This window comes from Penicillium longicatenatum (assembly GCF_028827895.1).
Source record: "Penicillium longicatenatum strain IBT 33135 chromosome Unknown contig_1_segment0_segment0, whole genome shotgun sequence".
NCBI classification, from domain to species: domain Eukaryota; kingdom Fungi; phylum Ascomycota; class Eurotiomycetes; order Eurotiales; family Aspergillaceae; genus Penicillium; species Penicillium longicatenatum.
Window position 1 is genome coordinate 3276440 of NW_026643119.1, and position 24780 is coordinate 3301219.

Below are 24780 nucleotides of genomic sequence, written 5' to 3' on the forward strand. Positions count from 1 at the left end.
GTGGAGAAGTGTCGGGGCTAGACCAACTCGGGTGATGCTGCCTGAGGCGGGAGGCATCACATGGGTCCCCGAGGCCTAAAGCAGGATTTGATTATTGGGTTTAGGTCCAGTTGTCCGAAACACTCGCGGTTTGATGTAAATTCACAAGACTGCCTCGGCTAGGAGCTCGTGGCACATTGCCGATTCCATCGAGTATCTGATCTACATACTCTCTCTATCGAATCTATCTAGAAATATCTCCAACATACGTTGGACTATACATTGTATACTTACCAAAGCCCCATTTATTTCTGAGCAAGGGCGATGACCTTTTTCGCTGCTTCTTCAAATCCATCAAAAGCATGGAGAGGAAGCCCACTCTCGGCAATCTGTAACAGCATTAGTCAAATGAAGCGTTGACGTGGAGTCTTCGTCTGCAAGACATACCATCTTCTGCCCAAGCTCCTCGTTTGTTCCACGCAGTCGCACCACAACAGGCACTTGCATGTTCAAGTCCCGGAATGCTAAGATGATCCCCTCGGCAATCATGTCGCATCGTGTCAAGCCACCGAAGATGTTGACGAAGACTGCATTCACGCGGGGGTCGGAACAGATAATTCGAAATGACGACTTGACCGTCTCGGAAGTAGCCTTGCCGCCAGTGTCAAGGAAATTGGCACAGTGGCCACCGTGAATACTGAGGGCATCGACCGTATTCATGGCAAGTCCCGCCCCGTTCACTATCAAACTTGTTAGCTGAATCAGAGGTTGAATGGGGTTGATAAGCCTACCGAGTGTACCAATGCTACCTTCTCCTTCCAGCCTATCTATTGTTAGCACTGCCTTGTGTGAAGAGTTCGGGAAGACTCACTTGACATAAACAATTCCGTCCTTCTCAGCTTCAACCTCCTCGGCGACTTCCTCGGCAGTGTTCCGCAAGGAATGGATCTCTTCCTGGCGCCCTGAGCTTCGGAATGCGGCGTCATCGAAACCAAACCTTGCGCCACGCACTTCCAAGATTCCATCGGCAGAGGTTCCAACTCGGGTCTCCAGCACGAAGGCCTCTTTCTCCTTGAAGATGTTCCATAGGGCTTGAACCAGGCTTGCGAGCATGCCGTGTGATGATTCGGGAAGGCCGACATATGAAGCCACGGCGGAGACAAGTGAGCTATTCTCCAAGTTGGTCTCGGTGTAGCTGAATGGAAACTTGCGGGATTGGGTATGGCTGAACTCTGCATTGGGTGAAGCGACAATGCACGGCGACAAAGAAGTACGGTCAACCGAGATGGACACAGACACGTCAGAGGGCGACGTTTGCTCGTTGACAGGAATATATTTCTGCTTTAGAATATCAAATGCCTGGAATTGCTTAACGTAGAGGTTGCGCTTTTGCTGAGCCGGCCTCGCGATCGGACTGACACGTCTCATTGTATGGAAGCCGCGCCGTTGAGCCCCAGTGGCTGAAAAGGACTGTAAGAATTAGCAAGATATAGTAACAGCCAGCTCATGAACCTACTTGTGTACCGGGTCTGCTCACTCCAGTACCCAAAAGAGTCTTCATGCCCTCGCCAAACTTCTCTGGGTGGTTGACCATGACAGCACCAGCACGTTCCAGTGCCTGATACTTGGTCTGCGCATCCGGCTCTCCAGGCGCACACCAGGCACCTGCGTGTCCCATAATCCGACCTGGAGGTGCTTCCAAGCCACCAACGAGAGCCATAATGGGCCTAGTAATGGTAAGCAAGTGATTTCCAAGATACGAGGATGAATGACTCACTTCGGGTTGGCAGTCCGCTGTCGGTAGTCCTTAATCCATTCCGCCGCATCCATCTCAGCGGTGCCACCAATCTCACCAACAAGAATAATTCCCTCGGTATCAGAATCATGCTCGAAGATCTTGAGGGCGTCCACAAAGTTGGTACCAGCTAGCACATCACCGCCCATGCTAATACAGAGACTCTGACCCAGTCCAGCACGGGTAGTCGAGGCAACTGTCTCATAGCTTAGAGTGCCCGACTTGGCCACAATGCCGATATTACCGGGAGCAAAACAAGGTAAGGGCTGGAAACCGATACGGCACTTGCCAATGGCTGATATAATACCCGGGCAGTTTGCACCGACAAGACGCGTCTTGGACTGGGTTTGCAGCATAGAATGAATCTGCGATCGTGGTCAGAATGAGTCTGCTGATGTCAATTTCAAGAGTCTCTTACCCGTAGAATGTCATGAATAGGAACATGTTCAGCTACAGCCACTACCAATGGGATCTCTGCTTCAATGGCCTCTTCAATGGCCTTTGCAGTCTGGTTTCCCGGAACATAAATCGCAGATGCATCGGGCTTTGCTCTTGCTTGAGCCTACACAAGGACCATCAGTTCACATCCTTTCAAACAGGCCCAATAGTTCCACATACCGCCTTTACAGAGGGAAATATGGGAAGGCCCAGATGTTCACCTTCAACTCCAGGCTTCACGCCGCCCACAATCTTGGTGCCCCATTCCAGCGACTCCTTGACATTGGCGGTCGCCTGTCGTCCTGTGCGCAAGTTAGCAAAGCAGTAGATGCACATTGGGATCTGAAAATTCTCACCCGTAAATCCTTGGAACAAGACTCTCGTATGAGCTCCGATCTTGAGGTTAGGAAGGGTATCTGCATATTTGGCATGGCGCGGGGATGTCGAAAAGCCCCGGGCCCAGCGCAGTCCCGTCTGGGGTACGCGTCTTGGCAAGGGATGCAGAGGCATAATTGAAGTGGTTCCTGCGGGATCAACGCAGTGACTATTTGTTTTCAGCCAATTGATAGTTAGCTGATTTATATGCCTGTTCCCAAAGCTTCCGGTTTCGAGGTGAACTGTCAAGTCGGCTTCTTGATCTCCAAGTCGGCTATATCCGGTCTCGGAGCTTCCCCGCACCGAGGATTCCGTATGCGCCTGTCGATTCAGGCATTAAAGTTTTAACCAGTCGATCTCGTACTAAATGCATAGATATAGATTGTTTAGACAGGCTGTATGATGAATGATGGCCAATCAAATGAGCTACTCAATTGAGAACATTCCAGTCTTGAGCTTTTGGCTCGGCTTGGGTTGTTGGCTCTGTAATTGTTCTAAGTGCTGGGGCACGGTGACACCGACATTGAACCAGAAAGAAAATTCAATTGATACATTCCCTGTGATATGAAGTGGCTTATGCTCTAAAAATAACAGTGCGTAGAGTAGGGATGCTGCTCAGTTGCTACACAATTTTGGCGGTTGTTATTAATAGACACCCTACCCAATTAGTCTGTAGACCAAGGAAGAAAATCTACCCCATGTCACCTCTTGCCAGTCTCCTTCTACAACAATTTACTTTTCCCTTCCATGGCTAACCTAACATGCCTCGGAAGCCTCAGTAAAAATTGACTTGAGCAAACTTAAACACTGCTTTCCAGTCATGAAGAACAAGGCGTGTTCACCCTCTTATGTCATGATCAATCTCAAGGCCGAAGGCGAGATTCTCCACAGATTATACAACCGAAAGTTTGAAAGATTATTCATGTAAATTAGGAATATATGTTCAAGTAAAGGTGGTTAAATATTTATACAATTTCGGAGCGATGGGCTCCCTCATTACTATTGAAGATGTTAGCAAAGACCAAATTCACACACGCAAGATCTCGGTAGCACAAACTTGTGTGAAGCATTCTCCCAATGCTGATTTAAAGAGACCATTTTTATGATGCCATCATTGCTGTCCCCAGCTGGCATTCCCAATTCTTCATGGTTCGCGATGAGCTGTGCGGAATCCGTTGAGCCCCGACGTGCACAGCTGCTCAAGTGGCTGTGAACGAACTGATTTCGACTTTGATCGTCGTTCGATGTAGGCCCATCGTAAATTTGGCCCGATTGCTGGTCATTTTTGCGGCGTTTGTTAAAATAACCTTTGACTGAGGGCGAGTTCCGGCGAGTCCAGCCCGTAAGAACGTTGATAGCGGGGAGACAGGCGCAAATCAAACCAAACCCCACCTCGGCATTTCTGTGACAGGAATCAATCGTCTATCAATGTAAAAAAGTCCCAGATCGATTGTATGGTAAGACTCACGCTGTCAAGATCGACTTCATAAACATCCTAGTTGAATCAGGATTATCTTTCTCGTGGACACCAATCACGAGTCTGTAGAGACTAAAGGCCACAGCCACACCACCAAGCCCCAATAAAACAATCACCTTGACCTTCTTCCAAATCGGCATCTGCAACGTACAGGTAAAAGCGACTGGAAAGGCAAATATGGCAGCGTCCGTTACGGTGCCGATGACCGAATCGGAAATAATAACACCTGGCTGGCTGAAGCACGTTGCGTCCGGTATTTCGGATTGTGACCAATATGCGGAAGGCGGGTTGCAGATAAAGATCTTAATGAATGTGATGATCGTATAATAGCCGATGACGGTGCCAAGAAGGACGTATAATGATACCATGGCTCGGTAGTAAGGCTGGAAAACTCTGATCAGGATGGTGATGAGGCTGATCTTCACGAACAATGCTGTCGGAGCATAGACAGCGGTAGCAACATAGGAGATCTGGAAAAAAAAGGTTAGAACGGAGCTTGATAACGGATATTTGAGGCATTTCACCTTAATGCATTGTTCATACTGATCCCCACCCAATTCACTGGCATGGGTCGCGCATCCAGAGAATCCGTCTTGAAAAGGTGTTAGCAAAGGTCCAAATTTTGGGTTGATCTGCGATCGGCCATACAAATTAAGGCATTCGTGCAATACCCCATAAAAATGAGCTAGTAATCCATGTGAGCAAGAAGGAAGCGCTAGTTCTTGGCGATCGGACATACCCATCCAATGAAACAAGATGCTGCATGGATAAATTAGCAAGGGTAGCCTTGGAGATGTGACGTGTCGGTCGCATACTTACCATCATCAATGCCCAGCCCACTCATGAGCTTCCATCGGACAAAAAGCCGAAGGAAGACAATGGGTGTCACAAGCACAAAACACAAGATCTGTGTGGCATAGTTGATCAGGAACAGAGAATTCCTATCGTGCACTTCGTTTGACATGACATTAGTGGCGCGTCGCAGGGGTTAGAAATTCCTTCCCCGGCCTAACCCCAGTTCCCGAAATCGCTTGTGCAGTTTAGTCAGCGAGATCTGATCGCCACTAATGACGTTTGCACTGGGCTATTCCCTTAACCAGGTGGAGCCTTCTCTCCGCGTTGAACTGCGTGGCTTTCTACATGTCCATTATCCAGAATTAGTCTTTCATTTATTTCACAAGCCACAAAATGTCTTTCGAAACTGCATGGCATTACCCCAGGTCTGGGAAGTGGATCCAGATCCACCAATTAAAAGCGCCAAGGCAATCTTAAGCAGGAGCCTGTACAGATGCCAAGTCTCGATCTTGATCCAGGGCCTACTATACCTTTGATTCGGTCAAACCTGCGAAAGTATTCCATTGACTAATTCAAAGGCCATTAATTTTAGATCAAATATACGCTTCGTCGTCAATATAGCATTTCATTCATAGATGGAGTATATTTCAAAAGACCCGGCAAACCAAAGACAAAACTCAATACTCATTCAGATGCAATTTCTTCCCAACGAACCTCCTTTTCTCAGGCGTAGCCCTATGATCCCGCTCAGCACTTACACCTTTAAGCGCATGAAGCAGCATTCCAGCATCAAAGAATCCATCTAGAATCAAGTCAGTCTACCATCCCACAGCATCAGTTAGAAGGTGTACTCACATCCGCCCATTCCATCATCATCCATTTCAGCACTATCAGTCGTCGTGGCAGGCGTATCGGCACCACGGTTTTCGCCATATACTATTCTACCTCGGCGCTGGGAATCAGATTGGAAGCGTTCGGCTAGTGCCTCTGTCTCACGGGCACGGCTCGTCCGGGGACTAGTCGTTTTGCGGTTTGCAGCGCGGAGAAGTTTTCGAATCTCGAATAGGTATGATTCGAGTGTCTGCATTAGACGGGCTGTTTGCCTGTGTTTCGAAGACGCACAGAAGGAAATAGTTTCATCTTTGATAATGTACCCAATTCCGAACCCGTCGGCGGATGTGGGGCCGAAGCCGAAATGGCGCAGACAAGGGTTTCCGCAGTTAGACGTGGACAGGATGGTATTGTTGATCTTATCCCAGCCTGCATCGCTGAAGATCGCTGGTGTGGGTAGAGAAGCGGATCTGTAGCCGCGGCTACTGCCGCTGGCAGGGGAAGACAAACCGTCGTCCGAGACCGCGGAGAGTTTAGGTGATTCTAGATTCTCGCTTGGGCTGGAGTATTCGACGGAGCTGTTGTCGTGGAAGAGACCGTCATCGAAGGAGCGTTGCCACAGACAGTACAATGCGTATAAGTGGCGGTCTTGCCCTTGGCCCTTGGAACAGTCTTTTGTGATAGCTGTGTGACGCTGAGTCGCGGTGCGGAGGGCATCAATCTTTTTTTCGGCAGGGTTGTCGCCCCAGAATGTGCGGACGAAGTCTAGACATTCGGGTGTTACGGTGCGAACAGCTTCTGTACGACCGTGGAGGAAGACTTTTGTCATCGCAGGTTCATAGGTATTCTCGACGCGGCCGTAGAGGCCGTAGTAGGCTGCTTGGAAGGCCATTTGCACGAAGGCGTCTGGGGAGAAGCCCATGGATGTGATGAAGTTCTTGCCGAAGCCTTCGAAGTCGAGAACTTGGAACTCATGTTGGTGGAGGAGGTCCGAGAGGTGGGATTCGGCGAAACGGAGGGCGATGTTGAGCTCGGGCATCATGTCCCATTCTAACTTGCGTGGGGTAGTAGAGACGTTTCCGAAGCTGTGGGGGTCACGTTTGGCTGGATCGGGGCTAGATGTTGTCCAGAGACTTGGGGCTTGACCGTTGATTGTCTTTGCGAAACGGAGAATCGTGTCGGTGTAGACATCGCTGGCAAATCGCAGAACAGTGTGTCCATCAACGCCTGTGTGCTCGAAATTGATACCCGCGCTTCCGTTTTTGCAGACGATGATCTGCAACTTGTCGTACCATCGGTTTGTGCAAGTGCCTACCTGCACACCCTTGATGACCTCGCTCGTACCGCACAGCATGTTTGCGCAAAGCTCTCCGGTGTTTGAAGGTTCGGTGTCATCGAGACAGAGCACGAATAATGCGGTGTCAACGATATTGAGGCACTCGGCATTGTTCGAAGAAGGATCCTTGGTCATTATATCCCGTAGACCCGACCAGACCTTTCGGTTCTCTGTGCTGAGAACTCCCAGGGCGCCTTTAGCAGCTTCTTGAACTGGTGTCTGGGCTGCATCGTCCACGATGACATGCAAGTTGAGCGCAATATCGCGTTCAGTCATAATGAGATCGCTATTGTCGTCCAAGACATCAAACCAATAGAATTGGCCCCGGCACAATACGACGATGTGTTTTGCCGTTGGATCTTGGCTGATGACGCAGCCATTTTCGGTGGGAAGGCGTGCTGTTCCGAAGAGTCGCGAGTACTGATACATGCATAGCGGTGTCCCCCGTACAGTGTCAGGTGGAAGCTCCTCCTTTCGGACCGCACGTACAAATGCCAGGGATGAAACAACCAAGGATGCAGCACGAGTGACTTGGTTATTGCGAGCAGGGGTTGGATCATCCTCCAACAGGAAGAACGGATTAAGATTTAAGACGACAGCTATCCAAGATCAGTCGTGTTCCAAAAATCAAATAGAGATGGGCAGCTCACAGCTATCAAAGTTCAAGTAGGAGTCGTACCCTTCTAGAGATCAGTTTTTCTTCTTTCCAACCCCGTTAATCGGAACTCACAAAATTGCTCAATAAAGCTCGTTTTCGAAGAGGCATAGTTCTTCAACTTCTCTTGAAGAACAGGTCCATCGGTCTTCAAAAAGTCCCTAACGGCCGCTTTGGTATCCTCATGTTCCCTGGGAGTTTGCAAAGCAACAAGAGCCTCCAAATGCCGGCGGCATGTATCCTCCAGATCAGGAATAGGAAGTTTGGGCAATGAATCCTGATTAGCGAAGGTTAAGCCCTGGTGCTTCGGCTTATGCATCTCCACAGCTTCGGATTCAGGTCGATCAGCCGAGACATTCGGTCTCATGACCGTGTGTCCAGACGGATCTGATGATTTAGCGTCAGGATCCATCGTATTACCGAGCGGCTTTGGCGCAGTAAAAAAACGGACTGCCACATTAGAATAGGACATGGTGTTAGTGATGTGAACTAGATCCGATCAAGCGTAACGGCAGGAAAGGTAAGTTGGGATGGAGAGGAGGCGTAGAGCGGTGCGGTAGAAGTAGTGGCAATCTTGGAGGTAATATGATGGCATTGAGGCTACCTCAGTTGCAGGGTAGAAATGATGGGATAAAGGAATCAAAGAGAAGGGGAAGGTAACGGAAGAGGTCAAATGATGAGCTTGGGGGCCCGAAGCACATGTTATATGCAACAATGTAGTAAACCATATTAGGCATCTCGGACCCCACTTTGAAATTTGGCGGCATTTTTTTTGGAGGATGCGGGTTCGGGTTGAAGGGAGCGGACAAAGGGACTAGACTTACTGCAAGTACCAGAGCCTTGATGAGATGCGGGATGTGGAGTTTGGGAGGCACGGGGGACCCAAAATGCAGTGATAGCGCCGGAGGAACGGATGCTGTCAGATGATTTCAGCTTAGTACGCTGTTTTAGCTTGGCGATTCACCTCCGCGGCAGGGAACGTCAAGTAATTTAGGGACAATCGGGGTCTCGATAACTAGGACTCCTAGTCAAGTTGGGAGCAAGAGACACCACTTACCAGTTAGGCCAGGTACCAGGTTTGCTTCAAGGTTGTTCTAATCTGAAGAAAACGTAACGTGGGGTTGAGCTAGCGGAGGAGCTATTATACAAGGCACGAGATCCTAGGTTAGCGTTGAACAAACTCCAGAATAGATTACACACTAATTAGCATCAATGATTCCCCGAGAGTGCCAAACCAATCCCGAGTGCGGGATGTGTGGAGAGCGGACTGGATTACGATGACGTCTCGGGTGAATGGAGCTGCGAAGCTTTAGTGGATTTGGGGGTGTTTGTATTGTTTGTATTGTTTAGCTAAAGGCACGTGATCCGGGTTCATCTCACATTGTACATTCACATTGGCCGTGTTTTTCTATCCACAATTGGGCACACAAAATCGCTAGGAGACACCAAGTCCAAAAAAGAGGAATATTCACAATTGGTAAAGGAGTCCACATGTCCTTCAGCCGAGGGAGGTACGGCATCAAGTACCTTCACAGTACATACAACCTCTTCAGGGATGAGATCCCTGAAGATAGGTACCCGAGGCCGATCTCTTCCCGGAGTCCCCGGATGAAATCACTCAGGATAGGACATGCAGACTATCAAGAATCGAAGATAAAGGAAATAGTAATAACTCAAGATGCAAAAAGCGAATGCAACAAACGTTGTCGGAGAGGGGAGTAAATGTTCAAGGGAGAGAGAGGAAACTCGCGATTAATGCAAGCTGACCTCATAGGAAGGGATAGGATTCTCCGATGCAGTAGGTACGCAGACATGCTTAGGCAGAGTAGGTAGCACCGCCATCAGGCTTCAGCACGTTATCACCATATTCACCACCGACGTTACCCACCGGGGAGTAGTTGCAAACAGTGAATGGTAGGGCCTCGGAGGAGTCAACGTTGCCCAAGGGGTTGCAAACCACAGTGGCACAGCCAACGTGGGTTGTCGCCTTCCAGACGATCTGACTGAAGTGACCCCACTTGTCGAAGTCGGTCATGCTGGGGTCGGATTCACCGTAAGGGGTGGGGAAGAACTCGATCTCATCGTTGTACATCAGGTTGGTGATCATCACACCGACATCACTGGCCTCGACACCGTAACCGATGTTTTGACCGTAGCCACCGCCATCAATGGAACTGCAAGGGGGAAAAATTAGTTTCATGCCTCAAGACGATCGGCTTGATGCATAACAAACAGGGTACTTACGTATCGTGCTCGTAGGTACAGCGAGCGGCAAGGGTCTGGGCGCTAGATTCAAGATCGGCAGACCACTCAAGCGAGGAGACAGAGTGATTGCTGCGGTGAATGTTATGGTTGTAGAGAACGGCCTGCTGGTAGGCGTTTGTGGCCGAGGCGGTAGCGCTGGAGGCACTGGAGGCGGAGGTGGAGGTAGCCAGAGTCGAAGAAGGAGCAGCAGCCTCGATAGTTGAGGTCCAGGCGGTGGACCAGTAGGAAGTCGAGGCAGCCTCGGTTGGAGCAGCCTCAGTCTTAGCAGCTTCAGTTGTAGCAGCCTCAGTTGATACAGGAACGACAGGGGCCGCGGAGGTAGCAGACTCGGGGGGAACAGTGGATTTCTTGAAGAGGTCGGTATTGGCCTCGACGTCCGCCACAGAGGTCGAGGTCGTAATCACAACGGGCACCTTCTCAACGGCAGGAACGGTCTCGGTAACGGTGGGCGCTGTAATAGTCTCGGTGACAGTAACGGTGGTCCAGTCGGTCACGTAGACACGCTTCTCAAAGGCGCTAACACAGCCAGCAGCCAAAGCTGCAAGCAACAAAGTCGAACGCATGGTGATGAAAATCAATGTTCTAACACTTCCCCAGGAAGGTTTGCGAGGGTTTGTAAATCAAAAGGTCAACACGCAGATCGACTGCGCGGACAGAAGGAGTGGATTGTTTGAGCGCTGATAAAGGAATGACAGGCCCGAACACTTATTTTCCTTCAAATGAGTGAAAGGAAGAAATAAGTGAACCCGAGCTGGGAAGTTGGATTGGAGAGCGATAGCCTTGGGGAGAAGGTGGGAAAGCGAAGTAAATGTAGAAAGGGGAGAAGGCAGGAGTGGAACGTTGTGGGGCCGTGCGATTTCAGGGCAAATTACGTTTAATTGATTTGGGGGAAATTGCACTTTCTTGATATCATGCTATGGAGAAAGAAGAGAGTTCTCAAACGCCGTTTCAATCAGTACTTATTGCTTTCCCGTTATTCTTTCCAACCTCACGAGAAACTGCCCGGCTCATACCAGAACCCGCCACTCGCAGGCGTGGGACATTCTCACATTCCAACGCGTCTCCGAAACGATTCGGGTTGGCCCGTGCTAAGAGGCTGGGCTATGGAGCAACGCGACAATCATGGCAATTATTCTCCGATTCACACACGATTCTATAGTAGATTGCTGAACTGGAACACCCTGGCCCCAAATTGGCCCTGAAATGACCCTCTGGGCGGATCCTCAATTCCACCCCACCATAGCGCCCTGAGGGGACGCGCTAACTACTTGCCGCGCGTACAGGGATCGATGATTTACGTTTTACTCAAGCCTAGCAGAAGTGCCGGTTTCACGGTTTGAGATGACAGCAGATCGAGATTTTCAGTTTCGGATTGTTTACCCCGTGAGATCAAAGGATGGAGACAACCGCTATATGCCCACATAACTTTAAGGGGCTTCAGGATCCAGGCACGAGTTTCAAGTGGTGATCACTGAGCACCAATCACGGTGGCCCCCGGGAGATTACCCACCTCAAGACGCATACGCTAAGAAACTTGGCTTCGGGTCTGGTCCATTCGGCAACGCCACTCTGCACAGGTCTGATCTGGGATTGATTAAATCGTAGACGCCATTGATGTACCGTGTTTCAGCCTTGAAATTATGCTGCCTTGCTCTCGAATCAGTCACATTTTGCTTCTTAGTAGTGCAACACCGTCACCGCATCACGTAGAGCTTGTAATCTGTACGCTGGAGCTTCGGTAGAGCACAACATAGAGCTCGGGTAAACACAGGGGCAAAACAGGGAAGCCCCATAGTGAAGTTCAGTCCACATCACTGCCGATCATCATAGTCAAGCCTTTTCGCCTGATGACGGAAATTCGGGCATAGATCCGATCATAATTGTAACAATCTCGGAGTTGACAGGGGCCTGGGGACACAAATGGAACACCCGTAATACGGGACATTTCCAAATTGCAAGGACTCTGAAGGCTGAAGGAGATGAAAAATGATTATGTAACACCCTGAATTCATCTTAAGGACAAATCTAGACTATATAGGTGGATCTTGTAATCACCCCTTTGAACCCCGGTGGCGCCCCAGATCCCAGGTACCATGCAAGCGCCCGGACAGGTCTCGAACCAAGAGGATATTTGTGCTTCGTATTTCCAGACGAACGCCATTAAAGTCATACCGCCCCAACATTGGGGATTTTCATCGATAAAAAAAGATGAAATAAAATAAAACAAAAACAAAAACAAAGGGGTCTTTTAAAGATCCACTTCTCTGCATGAACCGGCTTCACACGCTAGCAGATAGTTCTTCGCTGGGTCGGCAGCCTTCAAGTTTTTGTACATGGGGTTGCGCGACTTCAGCCAGAAGGATTGATTACCCACGAAATCCTTGAGGTGCGAGGGCCGGATGTCCACCAACGAGGCTACCGCGACCGTGGAAGATACGCGACTACCGGTCTCCTTCCGGAGCCGTTTCTTTAGCAGATCGTACGCCGTCCCAGGCGGGCCATTCTGGTGTTTTTCACGCAACCCAGGCGGTGTAGGGATTTCAGCTGTAGCAAAGACTCCGGTGACAGCTCGCGTACCGGTTTGTAGACCTACGATGACATCTAACATCCCAACAAAAAGGAAGGGATGTTGCATAATTTCGACTGCAAACGAATTCAACGTTTGTCGCGCTAAAATCCGGTACTCGGGGTCGTCAAGGAGAGCTGCTAATCGCAACAGGTTCCGCGAAATGACTGCATTGACGGAAGGTGTGGCAGATTCAGTACCTGTCTTTAACCGAAGAAGTGGGCCAGGCATGCCAGGAGTCATGGCAGATGGAGTGTTATAGTAACCGGCCGGCGTTGAACCATTCATGGCAAGGAAATTATCGTTCAGATATTCTAGTGATCATGTCAGTCATAACTCAGGAGAAAAATACCCAACTGATTCAGCTTACTCTGGAGTCGCTCCGCAAATTGCAAAAAGCTATCATCAAAGGTAGCTTCGTACATTTCCAGCAATCCGCTAATTAAGTATGCATAGTCATCAGCAAAGCCTGGAGTATCTCCCCGACTGCCATCGCGGTAGATGCGCCACAACTTCCCAGTTGCCTTGTCGAAGAGATTCTCTTTGATGAAGTGAATCGCTCGGGCTGCAGCATCCCGACACTGAACCGCCTTTGAGCTCTCAATCTCCTCGAACAAGACACTGCACTTTGCCAGCGCACCGATCGCTAATCCATTCCAGCCCACAATGATTTTATCATCAAGATCGGGTCGGCCTCGGGTCTTCTCACGGTAGTCACGGAGTTTTTGCTTTCCACCCTTGATTATTCTCACCACTTCTTCCTCACTCAGCCCAAAGTCTTTAGCAAGCTTGCTCGGGGTGGCTCGGACTTGCAACACATTCTGATTCATGAATTCATCGTGTGGATCGTACTCAGCTGCAACGTTTCCGTCTGGGAGCACACCCCAGTGACGAGCGCACACTGGAGCATCCCGGGTACCAAGCACCTGAGTAAGCTCCTTCAAAGACCAAACGTAAAAGGCACCTTCTCGCTTCTCAGTATCATTCGGATTAGGGAAGCTATCGGCGTCCTCAGAAGAGAAGAAGCCCCCGGTGGGGGATTGCAAGGGAGCAGTTGTCAAATAAGTGGCAAGGTCATATACAGTACCAAGCAATTCAGGGTCGGTGGTCAATCGGAACGCATCCACATAGACATCCAGCAGCTGCGCTTGATCGTACAACATTTTCTCAAAATGAGGGAGGCTCCAGTTACTTGTGACACTATACCGAGAGAAGCCGTGACCGATGTGATCTCGAATACCACCACGAGCCATGTTTACCAGCGTTGTTACGGCCATGGCAGTCGCCTTCTCACACTCATCCTGACCCACCATATCTATAACCTGACTGGGGTATGTACCCAACCGCAGAAGGAAGCTAATGTTGGCTGGCGTAGGAAATTTGGGTGCTCGACCGAACCCTCCATTGATGGAATCGTATCGGGAGGCAAAATGCTGATAAGCCTCTTCCAAGAGCTCCAGGTCGAGGTCTTCGTCTGTTTCACGGTCCGTATGCGTCGAATGAGTTCCTTCTTCGGCGAATTCTCGCAACTGTGTTGTAATATCCTTTGCGCTCTCCAGGCAACGCTGCTGCTGTGTCACCCAGACGTCTCGGAGTTTTTCCAAAATTTCGACAAATCCGATTGTTTCTGGGCCTTGCATTGTAGTTGAGTTTGGACCAGACCAATAAGTGCCTCCGAAAACAGGCTCCAGGTTTGGCGTAAGAAAAACGTTTAAAGGCCAACCGCCGGAACCCGTGGTAGCCTGGACGTAGTTCATGTATATATCGTCAATGTCTGGTCGTTCTTCACGGTCGACTTTGATGGGAACGAATGATTCGTTAAGTATAGCAGCGACCTCAGAGGACATGAAGGACTCCTTCTCCATGACATGACACCCTAGAGATTGTTAGAAGACGAACACATGGGGTGTCTTCCCCAACGTACAGTGGCAAGCTGAATAACCAATGCTCAGGAATATCAGGCGGTTGTTCATTTTGGCAAAATTGATCGCTTCTGCGTCCCACAGCTGCCATGCCACGGGGTTATTCATGTGCCCCCTCACCTGCGGCAGAGTTAGTCTATGTAGGTCTCTTGGTTCCGAGTGAGGCCGATAGTACTTACATAAGGGGACCTGCTGTTCTGGAGCCTGTTGACCAACTTGGGGCTTGTTTCTGCCATGTCGTGGAGCGACTGCATGTTGGATGTTGCCATCTTGGCGGGTTCCGATAGTTGCGGTGCGGGGAGGCGTGATAAGGTGTATCGGAGCTGAGTCGGAAGTACTAACGGAATCCGGCAATGTATCAGGGTTGAATACTACCCCGCGGGTGTGACCAGAGCAGATTAGCGAACCAGGGTGGTACAGAACAGGGGGGCGTGCAAGTGGAAGTGGGGGTAACGACTGGCAAAGCGGGCAAACGGGAGATCGTCCCTGTGCGTCATGGATGCATCAGGGATGTCACGTGCTGGGTCGCATCAGTGTTGATTGAATGTATTTTCTGATCCTTGCGATCAAGTGTTTAAGGCAGGCACACAACTTGATTTGATAGTTTCCTCATTAAAAAGATCCATTGATATGGGATCTGGGGTATCGTGGGTACATCTAATCATCTTCCATCAGCTCAGCCAACTCCCGCTCCTCCTCTTCTGTGAGCATCGACTCAGTACTGGGCTCTGGCTCTACTACCACAGGGCCCTTGCTGGCCAATTCCACGGCCTTTTGAAGTTCATCTGGATGAAGAGACCATTGCCGAATGGTGCCATCAATACCCGCGCTAACCACTGTGGAGCCCACTAGGACTAGCCCAGTAACCTCTTCAAAATGACCAGAAAACACGTGATGAAGCTCTCCAGTCTGCGATCATTAGGATTGATTTCTTGATGAATGATTAGGGAAACAAAACATACCGATCGATTCCACACTCGCACTTCTTCATCCCGACAAGCCGTTATAACCCAGCCGCCGGCCTCGTGGATAACAATGTCTCGCACAAAGTCGGGATGCTCCAAAGTGAGATTAGGCTTCCATCCATCTGCTCGAATCAAGCATTTGGCGGTCTTGTCGGCGGAAACGGTCCAAAGATCCCCGTCCTGGTCGAAGAAAAGCTTGTACACACTGGTCTCGTGCGGAAGGAGTGCTTCGGCGGAATCTCCACCACCAAAGATCTTGAATTGCCGAATTTCCCGGTCACTTCCAGCACTGAACACCAAAGCCTCTGATTCCTCTACTTCTGGGTCAAGAGTCAGATCTTGAATTCCTCGAGCATGGCCCTTGAAGGTCTCAGTGCGCTGGCCACTGACGATGTTGAAGACCAGCACCTGTGCATCAGCGCCGCCCGTAATAAGAAGATCCTCTCCACGTAGTCGGGCGCTCATCACCGCTCGGACAAAGTCGGCGTGACCTTCATACCTTTGCCGAGGCTGTGTTGAGGCAACATCCCAGCTCCAGACGGTCTTGTCCCAGCATCCAGCAAACAGAATCTTTCCATCGGGACTCAGACAAAGGCTTGTCAAAGGAGCTGTGGGACCTTTGTACAATGCAGCGGTTTCACCTGTCTGCAACGATTGTTAGAATCAATCGTATAAGAGCGGGGTATAGAGCTTACCTCAAGCACTACTCTTCTAACAACGCCACTACTTTGCGCAACATAAACCGAGTTCAAATTGCTCGGGTCAGCTTGAATGGCAAGAATCTTGCTCTGTAGCCGAATAGGGTTTCCATTGGAATTCTGAGACTTGGCGTCTTTCCTCTGCTGGTCATCCAAGGAAGCACTAGGGGAATTAGCCAGCCATTTCTCAACCTCCCTTACCGCAGAGAATTGACTCACGAGGTCTGGAAGAAGTGATCTCTGTGGGAAGAGGTTGTCATCTCTGCTTCAATTCCTTTACCGTACAAAAAAGGGGGGTAAAGTTGGATCTCTCACATAAACCGACCCACACCAGTTCTGGCGCACAACCAAGAACTGCTATCCGAGCTCCTGCAGCCCGCCGTAATCGAATCCACCAAAACCCGACAGAATCTGCTCCAAGACTTCTTTCTCTTTCTCTTCTCTTCTCATCCTACCCACTCCCCTTCTCTACCTTCCACGTTCCTTTTTTTTCTCCTGTTTCCTTGCTCGCTCATCGATTGCGCGAGTTCGCGCACCCCCCAACAAGATGGATATGAACCACTTAATAGGGTCAGTCATCTGCACCTCCTGGGAATCAGGGTTTGTGCGGCTGGGCTGGAGTTAACACCTGGCAGTCAGCGTTTCAATCTGATCTCTAAGAGTGACATTCGGTAAGCTCAATTGCCTTCATTCATTACTATCCATAGCTAATTGAATGTAAGCTATGTTGGCACACTCCATGAAATTAACCCAGAGGCATCCACAATCGCCTTGGAAAATGTCATGTCCCATGGTACTGAGGGCCGCCGAGGGGATGGGACTGACCTCCCACCGTCCACCAACGTTTACGAGTACATTGTCTTCCGAGGTAGCGACGTGAAGGACATTAGTATCGCGGAAGAGGAGAAGGAAACCGCACAGCCTGAGCCTCCTCGTGTCCCTGATGACCCCGCAATTCTAGGAGTAAGTCACCCGCAATGTTTTTCTTTTGTCCCATTGAATCTGGCCTTGACCCTTGCGGTCGGGCACTTGATCTTATGATGAAGTATTTTCGGATGTAAACACAGACCTGTTCTGAATGCGCAAAACCATGTTGCTATTTTCCGTTGCCTTCCTTCTGATTGATCAATATTCCCATTTCTGGTTATATTCAATTGCTTTTTGTGACGATTCAATATGCTGACTCATTGCAAATTAGAATATGTCGCGACCGGGTCCCATCCCAGGTCCGGAGTCTGGACCTGCCCCTGGCTTACCTCAAGGAACCCCCCAACAGCCACAGGGTGCTCGACCAACACCCCAGTACCCCCCGTACCCGGCTGGACCGTACCCTCAGGGCCCTTATGGACAACACTTTGATCCTCGGTTCCCTCCCGGTCCTAATGGTCTTCCTGCTCCTGGTTTCCCACCTTACGGTGCTCCTCCAGGATGGTATCCTCCTCCCGGTGGATTCCCTCAGGGACCTGGCCAGTTCCCTCCCAATATGCCCATGGGTCCTCCTGGTCAGCAGATGCCACCTCAGCAGCGTCCCGGTCCCCCGGGAATGCCGCCTCCTCAGGCCACCTCAGAACTCCCTGTTGGTGACAAGGTCACTAGCAAACCTGCCACTCCTGCTGCTGCCCAGGCTCCTACCCCTCCAGTGGAATCTAAGCCTTCTGTGGCTGAAGCTGTTCACGGTTTGACTGGCCCTCCTGCGGTGCCAGTCGGCGCCCAGAAGAACGGTCGGGTCGTGCCGGCCATTCCCATGGCTGCTCCCAAGCCTGTTGCCCCTGTAGGTCCTCAAGGAAATACCTCTGTCACAGACGCTACTGCCGCGGCCACTGCCGCCGTAGCTGCCGCGATGGCCAAGCTGCCTCAGCCAGGCATGCAAAAGAAGCTTGGACAGCCTGATGGCGCTATCGACGGCATTACCCGCAAGATGAATGACATGCGGCCTTATGATGGTACTCGCGCCCCACGCGGTGGTCATCAGCACCCTCGTGGCGGACGAGGAGGAGCCCCTCGGGCCCAGCATAAGAAGATCGAGGTCCCTGAATCCGATTACGACTTTGAGACTGCGAATGCGAAGTTCAACAAGCAAGACATGGTGAAGGAAGCCATTGCCACAGGAGCCCCTGCTGCTGAGGCTGAGTCTCATGCCCATGCCAGCGTTGGAGCTGAAGTCGTTGGTGAAAGTGATCCCGCTGCTGTCTCCACGGCCTCGCTTTACAATCGCACCTCTTCTTTCTTCGACAACATTTCTAGTGAAGCACGTGATCGTGAGGATAATTCCGCTACCCGTCCGGGTGGTCGTGAATGGCGCGGTGAAGAGGAGAAGCGCAACATCGAGACTTTTGGCCAAGGCAGTGTTGATGGTTATCGTGGCCGGGGCCGCGGCCGAGGATACGGTCGTGGTCGCGGGTATGGCCGTGGTTATGGCAACCGTGGCTACGGTGGTCGCGGTCGTGGTGGTGGTGGTCGCCCCTCATCCCAGTCCACTGGTGTCCCCTCCTTGGGCTAAATCTAGCCATTGGATGTTACTCGACTTTTTCGTCCGTGTCTTGTCTGTTTTCCCTTGTGTCTCGGCATGGCCAGACCTATGAACGAAACGAATCTTTATGCTTGAACTTTTTTGTCTTTTGGCGCACTGGGAACGAATCATGGATAGGGCATCCAGGGACGGCAATGCGTTATGTTGTTTTTTGTAAGGAAATATGGGTGTTCAAATACTGCGCCTCGATTCCTCTGGTTTTTGCTTTTTTTTCTTTCTTTTTTTTTTTTTTTTTTTTTTCTTACTTTTTTCCTTCACTCCAAGCATACCCTCTACAGCGTTTTTCTTGATATCCTTGTTTGAGCGGATATCTTACCCCGTCGCGCTACTGAAGACGCACGGAGGTCTACATGCAGCCACTCGGCACTAAGCATGGTTTCCAGGTCTGTGACCTCAAGCGCATGTACAATAACAAATTTGGAGACCACTCCAATGAATGAAAAAAGGAAAAAAGAGGGCCTTTGGGTCTAAAATAAGACTTACAAGCATTCCAATCGTAGTGAATTCATTAAGCTTCATGCAAGGCCACTTTGGCCATGCAGTAATCCGGGGTTCTTGCAGAGAAGCTCTCTGCATCGGCACTGCCTCTGAAGAGAACACTTCAATCGCAGTTGAATTCATATTTCCCAAAGAGCAGTTAAGATGGATTAAGATATATTTGGTAGTACCGCCACTTTACATCAAATACTCCGGGGTTTAATGTCCCTTGAAGCTTGTCGTTACAAAGGTCACCAGAGATGGGTACCCATCGAAAATGCATGTAGACATCATTATCTATGGAACCTCGGTCAGAACCCCCATAGCTTCGGTATCTTCGGCAGTCAAACTCATCATCTCCCCGCACCCCGCCTTCTCTCCACTTCATTCCAAGGAACCATATAATCATCCCACATTGCGTAATTGAGGGACACCAAATTTAAGTTTGTACCTCCTTCGGTCCGTATCACAAAATGGTGTCTCCCAATCCCTCTGCCAGACTTTCCTCCATCTCCAGTCACCTTGACAAGGAGAGAGCCTGTGAAGAATCTCCAGGTGCCCACAAAAGTATGAAGATGTCTGTTAAGATCCAGGATCCGAATCAATTGCCTTGGGATCCTAATTGCGCTCGGTTTCCCTTGCTGAAGGAGCTTCCGAAGTTGCCCAATGCGCCTGAAGGCGCAGCTTGGGTTTGGGGGGATGATGATCAGGTATGAGGTTTGGTTCAAAGATTAATTGTCTGTGTTGGACTGACAGGTTGCAATAGCTGGGAAGACTGAATCTCTTGACGAAGGAACGAGTTATGGCGTCGGCTAAGGAGGTTACAACGGGGGAGATGGTTCGACTGGAGTGAGTCTTCCATATCTCTGGCGATATGTTGAGCATTCTCTAAATCACTGATAGTCTTCCTCTCAATGTCCCACAGAGACCTGCATTTGATCGTGAGGCATTCAACCATCATATCAAGACCGTTGTCGAAGATATTGTCTATGACGACACATACACTCTCAACACCCAGAGTGGCACGCAGTGGGATGGATTCCGACATGTAAGTCTCCAAGCAAACTTATATTCGATCTCACTGACACTGTTCCAGTTCGCCCATATTCCTACAAAGACATTCTACAACAGAGTACTATCACCCACCTCACTGGTCTCAACACATGGTCCCAATCTAACCACTCCATAGACAACGGGCAAAGACATAACAGGCCCAAACGCCAATAATAACTGCAGCATCGATCACTGGGCAAACCACGGCGTAGCAGGCCGAGGTATCCTGCTCGATTATCGCCACTACGCCCAAACCCACAACAAACCCTACGATCCCTATACCACGCACGCAATAACCTTCGCCGAGCTGACAGCCTGCGCAAAGTTCCAAAATATCGATCTCCGCCCAGAATCACAAGGCGGCGATATCCGCATCGGCGACTTCCTCTTAATCCGCTCCGGCTTCGTAGAGCGATACCACGAGCTTAGCCCAGAGGTACGCCTTGCTGCAGCGGCACGGTCACACGATGATATCAGCTTCGCAGGTGTAGCCCGCGAGCCTGCAATGAGGACCTGGCTGCATGATTGCTATTTTGCGGGTGTTATGGGGGATTCGCCCACTTTTGAGGCATGGCCTGTTCCTGAGCAGGAGTATTTGCATGAGAGTTTGTTAGCGCTTTGGGGGTGTCCTATTGGAGAGATGTGGGATTTGGAGAAGCTGGCGAAGAGATGTCGAGAGATGGGGAAGTGGACTTTTTTCATGACTAGTGCGCCCGCCAATATGCCTGGTATGTATATCCTGTGGATATTCAATGGTTATAATGTTTGTGCTAATGTGGCTTATAGGTGGCGTTGGGTCGCATGCTAATGCGACTGCTATTTTGTAGATTGCGACGCCATTTTGAGCATAGAATACTACGATTGGTACATTTGGGGAGTGGCAGTGGCTACCAGGGAATGATCTTTCCTCTAGATTATTGCCTTGCCTTATATAGCTCTTCTCCAATGCAAAGTAAAGAGATAGAATTACATCGTTCAGCTCCTCCACGTTGTTTCCTACACCCTCATGGAAATCTCCATGTCCCTTGTCCTTTGCAGCTTGGGTTTGCGGCTGGTTCTTGGCCCGGCCTTTTACTACTTCCTTTTCGCCTGTTGATTCCATCCTGGCACTTCCTCGCTGGCTCTCAACCCCAGTAACATACAGCGCATATCCGTGACTGTAGACGAATCACCCGCTAGTTTCTTTCCAATTGCCTTTATCATCCCTTTGTTTTCCCATTTTCCTTCATCTATTGCACTTGTTGTATCTGACTGTCTGCCATTATGTTTAGCACGTCAACCTCTTGAACTACCGTCAAGGACTCTCTACAAAACAACGACAGCCAAACCGCCGTCTTTCCATCGAACTCAATAGGGTGAGCTGTGTCGAATTGCTTCGGGCCGCGCTGACTACTTGGACTGCATTATTTTATATCAGATTGCAGGCTCAAAAACATTGTCCGGCTGTTTGAAGTATTCGATAAGACTTGCTGGGTAGCCCCGGTCCATATTACAAGGAACACCTCACCCCTTGTCAGCAGCGCCAGGCTTGGATTCGAAGTTGCAAGAATACAGTTCATTTAGGAGCATTGCGATCTACCAGTGTTTTGAGTTTTCGTCTATGAAGTTGAGGAGAATAATTCGGTGGGCGCCGCGTATATACTTATGGAGTTGCTCCCCGGTTTATTGGCTAGTCCCGATGCTTAGGCGCATATCTTCCACCTTGCAGTGTCAGTTCAGTTTACTCCAATAATCCGAACACTTAACCGGAAACGTGAAGGTGGTACGAACAGGGATCAGGGACCATTTAATACAGCAACTGCATTCTTCCGAGGCACGGGCCGACGGCGTCAAACTCAAGTAAGATAATGAAACAATCACAAGCACGGTGTAGAGATCTCCGATACCGACAGAAAAGATGATCACCATTTTCGTCAGCTTGCCACAGCAGATTAAGGCGATGGCTAATCGACTGTCCTCATTCAATAAAGCGCCTCTTCCGTTTAGACCATGATGACTTTCTTCAAAGCAATATCATGGTAGATGAGATTTTGCTTCAAGATCACTGGAGTAGTCGACTGGGAAAGGGCATTTGCAGCGCCCTGGGGGCTCATTGGTTTCCCCGGATTGCTTTCAGCCATGTCTGTCTCTTTAGACCTGTCCAGAAAGACGGGCCAGATTGGCATTCGCCGGGGGAAGGACTACGAGAAACCTGGCGCGAACGAGGAGGGTGTAGTGAAATGGTAAACCAGAGCTTGCTGTTGGTTTGCCTCAGTAGGAAGGGAGGCCAGACTATTACTTATTCGTATGGGACAAGTACAGGCAATGGAAACTTGGGTTGTTATGATCAAATTGAACCGAGATTCTACGAACAAGCTCTACCCTTCCTCAGAGACTGTTTATACACTTTCATTCTTTTTCTCTCTCCTCGACCTCCCAGTGGGCTCCAACGACTGCAATTTCTCATTACTCACGAACCCATAGTAGTATTGAGGTACTACTATATTGTATCGTTTTCCAACGATGCCTTCAACTTATTCGTTACTCTAACTCATGGCGCATCGAAATTTCGGGCTTCAAGTTCAAACACATGATATCTGCGTCGTCGTCATTGTACGCTACAATACGGGAATTCAGGGTTGCCTGTGATATTTCAGTCAATTGATTTTCCATATACCGCTCGGTAATATCATTACATACCGGTGGAAGTTGTGGAACATCGAAGCTCTTTGTGATGCTGAAATCTCCTTTTGGAATCGGACAACTGACATCCGTGTCTTGGAGAAACTCATTGCAAATATCGATATGCAGGTCGTAAAGTTTGATCAAGCCTAAATTGACTGTAACTCGCGCATAGCTACCTTCCACAATGGGATCGCTAAGCGTGCCTTTGAAGGTGATATCCGCAGGTTTACCACTTTGTGATTCAATTTCTTCTTAATACCTCGTAGCTTTGAGAGAAGAGGAATCTTGGATCTTACCTGATAGGTGGATCTGGGATGATTTTCACCTCAGAAGCATCGAAGAGGGTACTTCCTGAGTTGCCCTTATTCCAGGATAAACCTGTGGTAGTCGTTGCTAGAGTAGAGACCAGACAGATAAGAAAAGAAAACTTGGAAACCTCATTGTAGAATAAAACGGTGTTGATTGAGTGGAGAAATTTATTCAGATAAGACAATTGGCAGGCGGGACTGAGAATTGGGCTGCTAAGTATTTATACGTGAACTTATGGGCAAATTCCAACCCCGAGATCTAACACCATGAGACTTTGAAACACCTTACGTCAACACTATGGCATCAGTAACTGATCATTGACTAGCCGGGTAGTTTGCAGCTACAGGCTACTGTAGCTGAGCATGACTAGCTGCAGTGAGAGGCTGCATGCGTCAAAGCCTGCATATCACGTAGCATATTGTTTGAGATACCCTCCTTTTTCCCGCTAATGATCCCTAGGTAAATCTACGATTTGAACCCAACTTTGATCCCTGGCCTTGATAATAGAGTTTAGATTGATCTCTCGTTGAGTATAAAAATCTGGTTGATTGTCCAATCATCTCAATGAATCAGGACACAGCGATCGATCTTCAGCCCTTTCATTTCATGCATGTTTCAGCTGCAGTCATATGCCCACCTTTCCAAAGTTGGTTGTGGTAAATCAGTACGAATTACTTTAGGAGAAGGTGACGGAATTGAAAACCATTGGGAACTGGGCAGGGATCTTCGAATGTACGAAGCAACCCAGAACACATTTCAATGCCCCGCCGCCCCACCCTTGGAGATCGAAGAGATCGGAAAGATCCAAAGCTAGCCACCTAGTATTTGGGCATGTGTGGCACGTTGGTACATCCCACAACACTGGTTTTATTCTATAATCCAATCTTGGCCATATCCTCCAATTAATTATTTGATGTAATCGATAACCCTACAGCTACTGTCCAGGCTTCTTGATCGGACGAGAGACGGGCATGTGGAGAAACCGCTCTTAATCTAACCTATACTCAGCAAAACTACGTAATGAATTTCTGCTCAGGTCTCCCTATATGTAGACGATCTGCACAATGCACGATCCTGTAAAGATATGGATTATTGTGCATCTATGGTGGAGCTATGGACAGTACTCCGGTCTCTCAGTGTCAGCTGAGCTGAGCAGTTCTCGGTACTACGTCTGATCGATTTATGTTACTATTCACGCGACAGTAGTAAAAACGTATAGATATCGAAGGCTATATAGGACAGCTGGCTCAAATGTAACCGGAGAAGAGACTTTTGATCGGTGCAAGACAGTAAAATTACATGGTATTGCAGGTTTGATCCCTACAGTACGTCGATCATTTTCCAATAACTCCATTTCGTCGGTCAAGGTATTAATGTATTTTTCTGAAGACTTCTTCAGCTATACCCCGCCTATGATGTAGACAGTATTCCGTGCTTGTTTATATTGTGCAGGGGAGACAAAACGTGAATTGCTGTGTACCAGACTTAAGGGTCCGTCCACAACGGACAACCCTTATAATATAAGGCAAATTCGTACACGTAATCCGAACTATTTAGTGGTTGGCCTACATGTAAAAGAAAAAGCTTAGAGTCGTCCGCGAAAATACAGAGACACCAGGTTTCGGAACCGTTATGCAGTATAAGACATAT

At 49.3% G+C, this 24780-nt stretch overlaps 6 protein-coding genes across 6 annotated transcripts; 2 read left to right on the plus strand and 4 right to left on the minus strand.

The window, feature by feature from the left end:
• Positions 1-284: 284 nt before the first annotated feature.
• Positions 285-8153, minus strand: N7484_001986 (ATP-grasp fold subdomain 2; the record flags this gene model as incomplete). Its single annotated transcript, XM_057112406.1, has 12 exons — positions 285-368; positions 427-719; positions 771-802; positions 851-1449; positions 1496-1706; positions 1757-2139; positions 2193-2336; positions 2393-2514; positions 2569-2699; positions 5574-5661; positions 5715-7625; positions 7757-8153. 12 exons carry the CDS (start codon positions 8151-8153, stop codon positions 285-287), a joined length of 4395 nt encoding a protein of 1464 aa, XP_056977143.1.
• Positions 8154-9497: 1344 nt separating this feature from the next.
• On the minus strand, positions 9498-10509 carry N7484_001987 (CAP domain-containing protein; the record flags this gene model as incomplete). Its single annotated transcript, XM_057112407.1, has 2 exons — positions 9498-9855; positions 9926-10509. 2 exons carry the CDS (start codon positions 10507-10509, stop codon positions 9498-9500), a joined length of 942 nt encoding a protein of 313 aa, XP_056977144.1.
• Positions 10510-12194: 1685 nt separating this feature from the next.
• On the minus strand, positions 12195-14703 carry N7484_001988 (thioredoxin domain-containing protein; the record flags this gene model as incomplete). Its single annotated transcript, XM_057112408.1, has 4 exons — positions 12195-12826; positions 12883-14388; positions 14437-14554; positions 14614-14703. 4 exons carry the CDS (start codon positions 14701-14703, stop codon positions 12195-12197), a joined length of 2346 nt encoding a protein of 781 aa, XP_056977145.1.
• Positions 14704-15091: 388 nt separating this feature from the next.
• N7484_001989 (WD40 repeat domain-containing protein) lies at positions 15092-16357 on the minus strand (the record flags this gene model as incomplete). The annotated part of the gene is made up of 4 exons (XM_057112409.1): positions 15092-15343; positions 15397-16044; positions 16095-16260; positions 16317-16357. The coding sequence occupies 4 exons, from the start codon at positions 16355-16357 to the stop codon at positions 15092-15094; spliced, it is 1107 nt and encodes a 368-aa protein (XP_056977146.1).
• Positions 16358-16644: 287 nt separating this feature from the next.
• N7484_001990 (uncharacterized protein) lies at positions 16645-18597 on the plus strand (the record flags this gene model as incomplete). The annotated part of the gene is made up of 4 exons (XM_057112410.1): positions 16645-16667; positions 16733-16768; positions 16820-17060; positions 17296-18597. The coding sequence occupies 4 exons, from the start codon at positions 16645-16647 to the stop codon at positions 18595-18597; spliced, it is 1602 nt and encodes a 533-aa protein (XP_056977147.1).
• Positions 18598-19577: 980 nt separating this feature from the next.
• N7484_001991 (uncharacterized protein) lies at positions 19578-20984 on the plus strand (the record flags this gene model as incomplete). Its single annotated transcript, XM_057112411.1, has 6 exons — positions 19578-19814; positions 19871-19953; positions 20008-20152; positions 20201-20236; positions 20294-20885; positions 20944-20984. The coding sequence occupies 6 exons, from the start codon at positions 19578-19580 to the stop codon at positions 20982-20984; spliced, it is 1134 nt and encodes a 377-aa protein (XP_056977148.1).
• Between the last annotated feature and the right edge of the window lie 3796 nt (positions 20985-24780).